The 3,631-nt window shown below is 40.1% G+C and overlaps 1 protein-coding gene across 3 annotated transcripts in view; it reads right to left on the reverse strand.

The window, feature by feature from the left end:
- The window catches only part of LOC107718145 (glycogen debranching enzyme-like), a 31,268-nt gene that overhangs the window by 7,455 nt on the left and 20,182 nt on the right, over nucleotides 1–3,631 (reverse strand). For all 3 annotated transcript variants that reach the window (XM_016525126.1, XM_016525125.1, XM_016525124.1), the window contains 5 exons: nucleotides 1,909–2,045; nucleotides 1,622–1,755; nucleotides 931–1,106; nucleotides 625–727; nucleotides 19–244 (listed from right to left, as the gene is read on the reverse strand). In XM_016525126.1, the coding sequence (XP_016380612.1) occupies nucleotides 19–244; nucleotides 625–727; nucleotides 931–1,106; nucleotides 1,622–1,755; nucleotides 1,909–2,045 (776 nt within the window). The remainder of the gene's footprint in view (nucleotides 1–18; nucleotides 245–624; nucleotides 728–930; nucleotides 1,107–1,621; nucleotides 1,756–1,908; nucleotides 2,046–3,631) is intronic.

Consider the following 3,631-nt stretch of genomic DNA (forward strand, 5'->3'; position numbering starts at 1 on the left):
TTTTGGTGATGTACTCACCACAGTGCCAGCTGTCAGGGGTTTAGTGTCGTCTGTGGGGTACATCCTGGACACAGGGCATTGGAGGATGTCAGTGCCGTTGGGTACCATTGTACAGTAGTCCTGAATGCACTGCAGCCACCACCACACTGCGTCACGGCAATTAAAACGGGCCCCTACACCCTCTCCCAGCAGGTTAGGAATCAATCCATGTCTCATTGTGCCAGCAAACGCCAGGATGATGTTCCTGTAAAGCAGGATGAAGAGAAAGAAAAGAACTGAGAGGGAGAAATCTTATCTCTAGACATTAAAGAATAAAATGATTTCATTTTTTCTCAAATCTAAGGTCATCCACAGAGGGGAAAATGATGCTCAAATGATTCTGGATGGATTGATATTAATATTTTAAACTAATAAATTATAAAAGCATATGCTGGATTTACTCCTAAACTTGCCAAAAAATTTGTCCATCTGCACTGTTTCTGAAAAACTGATATGCTTTGAGAATCATTTTTGAATATGATAGCAATTCCCTGAATTAAAGTCAAACTGAGAAGTTGCTAAAGATTCTTACGCCTATTGGTCTTGGTTAATTATTGTAGTAATGAACTGAATTGAAATGAGTACCTGGCCTCCAAGTGACGGCCTGTGACCAGCATTAGTCCACGCAGGGCGATGAATGTGTCCCTTCCCCAACAACGGAAGATTCCAGCGGAGAAATGAGGTAGGCCTGTGGAATGAGGAAGTCATGAAGATCAAGAATAATAACAGATCACTGTACCAGGTCATTGTTAAATTTAATCCAACCATCCTGTGTTAGCAGCCCAGATACTTCGGCTATTCGGCTAGTAACACTTAATTAATTTACTCTGGCGACTTGTGGAACTTCATTCTGACATATTGAGGGTTTTCTGTGGGTTACTTTGGAGTCACCTGCAGCCAAGGAAACACAGCACTCCTCTTTCTGCTTAGTGATCTCACTGACACGGTAAGGCACATCACTCAGGGCTGGTGAGAGAGGTGGAAGAGCTGGAAAACGTCCAACAGCACACATTTGGACCGATCCCAGAGCCAACAGCTTCACAAAAGAGGAGCCATTCTGCACAAAACTAACACACACACGTACACAATAAGGTTAATCTTATAACAGCCCACAGAAACCTCTTGAAATATGAGAAACTTGAGCATACTTTCAATCATGACAACTCTTAAAATAGATTTTAACAGAATTTTATTGAAAAGAATGGAGTGTAGGTAAGATTGACCTTGGCGGAATAGATATGCTAGGCTGCTGGGATGAGTGAAGGCTTACTGCTGGAACTTGCTATTAATTACAGGGACTAGGATTTGTACTTCTACTGCAAATGAAAGGAGATAGAACCCAGTAGCAGATCTAGACAGGTGGTGCTGGGGAGGAGGATGGCTAAAGAAAATTCACATGGCACACAGTACTGAGATGGACCAGGTTCAAAGTAAATAATAAAGGTTGCTACATAACAGATTGATTGGCTGCGCCATCGGCTTGTGAGAACCAATTAGCTACTCAAAAGAGTTATAAGAGAAAATAGGACAGAATAGACACAAACAACAGGATGATCTGTCTCAGTCCTCTTGAGACACTGACCTTGACATCTGTTTGAAGGTCACATCAAGTGCAGTAGTGTAGGCCCCAACCAGGATGGCATCAAAGTAACAGGGGATGAGGTAGCGAGGGATGTGCTTCAGGTAGGCAAACATAGCCTGGAACCACTGACCCACCTAAAGACACGTTAGTGACAAATTTAACTACTGGACTTAAGAATAGGAGCAGCAATTGGTAACTCTGGATCTTTCCAAAGACTTTAACCACAGCTAAAACCCTGAGATTATCAGCTACATACAGTATTTATTTTGATCCCTTGACTCATTTACCTCGGTTAGTGTGCCCCCATGTGATATCAGTCTATTGCTCACATAGTCAATCATCCAATCCCCTTGTCTTAGGTTGTCACAGAACGGGTGGCCTAGATCATTTTTGGGTCGAATGTCTGCCATCACTGACAACAGACCTGTGAGAATGAAATGACAATTTTTTGCCAGTGTGATTTCTTTAAGACACCTGGAAAGCCTTTAATCGCACAAAGTATAAACTAGGGATGCACCGATACTACTTTTTCCAGTACTCGCCCGATACGATACTTTTATTTTTGGTACTTGCCGATACCGAGTACCGATACCAATATTTTCATTGCATTTGTAAATTTTTAAAATATTGGGTACAGAAACCAAAAGAGTATGTATAATGTTAGTTGGTTAACTTCATTTATCAACTAGATACAGTCAAACCAAAATTTATTCAGACACCTTCAACATTTCTCACATTATCACAGTTTATTCGTTATAATTTAGAAAACGGTAATAAAATATGACAAGAACTCAGAGCTAACCTGTGTCAGAACAAATTCAGCTTGATAATGTCAGATAACTTTGATAGAAAGGTAATATAATGGATTACAATAAACCAAAAATGATTCATACAGCTGTCAATATTTACACAACTATCAATACTTTGTCGGGTGACCCTTAACCTTCTTTGTCTGAATATGGCGCTTATCACATGCTGTGTGGTATCGGCGTTTGGTATCGGGGCATTTTAGCGAGTACGAGTACGAGTACAGGAGCTCAGTATCGGGCCCGATACCGATACCAGTATCGGTATCAGTGCATCCCTAGTATAAACCTAATGTATATTTTCCTGTTAAATACAAGTTTCATCTGCATATTTCATCTACCTTGCAGACCACCGTATTTGAGTGGCTTCCAGCCGGGGATGTTGTAGCAGCCCCCACCCTCTTCCTTCTCCTCTGCATCACAGCGAAACAGAAGAACGTTCATATCAGCCAGAGTCATCTTAGACATAATCCTGGTGTGGAGATGAAACACGAAAAAGCATCTTCAGAACTTCTCAACAATGAACGAAGACATAAATGTTCAGTTCTCTAAACACAGTAAGAAAATCTATGTAGGAGATCTAGATTATAAGGCTGCAGTAGCTCTTAAGCACAACAAAAACAGGATCGGGATCGGGATGTCCATTAGCTTCAGAGGAAATTTGCGAAAAGGATCTAGACAGGGCACCAGCACCATGATGGTGGAAAAGCATAAATGTGGATGAAATGTGAACTCACTCTGTCAGTGGACTCTTCAGTATGTCGGGTGTGTTTGGATCAGTCAGACTTCCTGCTTTATACAGCGGATTGAACTGAATGAGATGGTGCCTTAACACACCAACCAGCTCCTGAGATTTGGGGTCCAGACTCACCCTGAGAAAGAAAGACACTTCACCTTTTTAAACGTATATTTAAAAACAACTTAATTAACACTACTGTTCAAAATTGTGTGGTCAGTAAGATTTTTTAAAGTAATTAATACTTTCAGTCAGCAAAGACATAAAATTGATCACAAGTGAGTGAAAAGAATTTATAATATTACAAACGTTTTCTATTTTTAAATAAAATGCTGTTCTTTTAAATTTCTATTCATTCAGGATATTTGATGAATTTCTATTCATCAAATATCCTGAAAAAACAACAACAACAGTGTTTCAACAGAAATATTAAGCAGGACAACTGTTTTCAGCATTGATAATAATAAG

The sequence above is a fragment of the Sinocyclocheilus rhinocerous genome, unplaced genomic scaffold, assembly GCF_001515625.1.
Source record: "Sinocyclocheilus rhinocerous isolate Xijiao unplaced genomic scaffold, SAMN03320098_v1.1 scaffold480, whole genome shotgun sequence".
Classification (NCBI taxonomy): Eukaryota; Metazoa; Chordata; class Actinopteri; order Cypriniformes; family Cyprinidae; genus Sinocyclocheilus; species Sinocyclocheilus rhinocerous.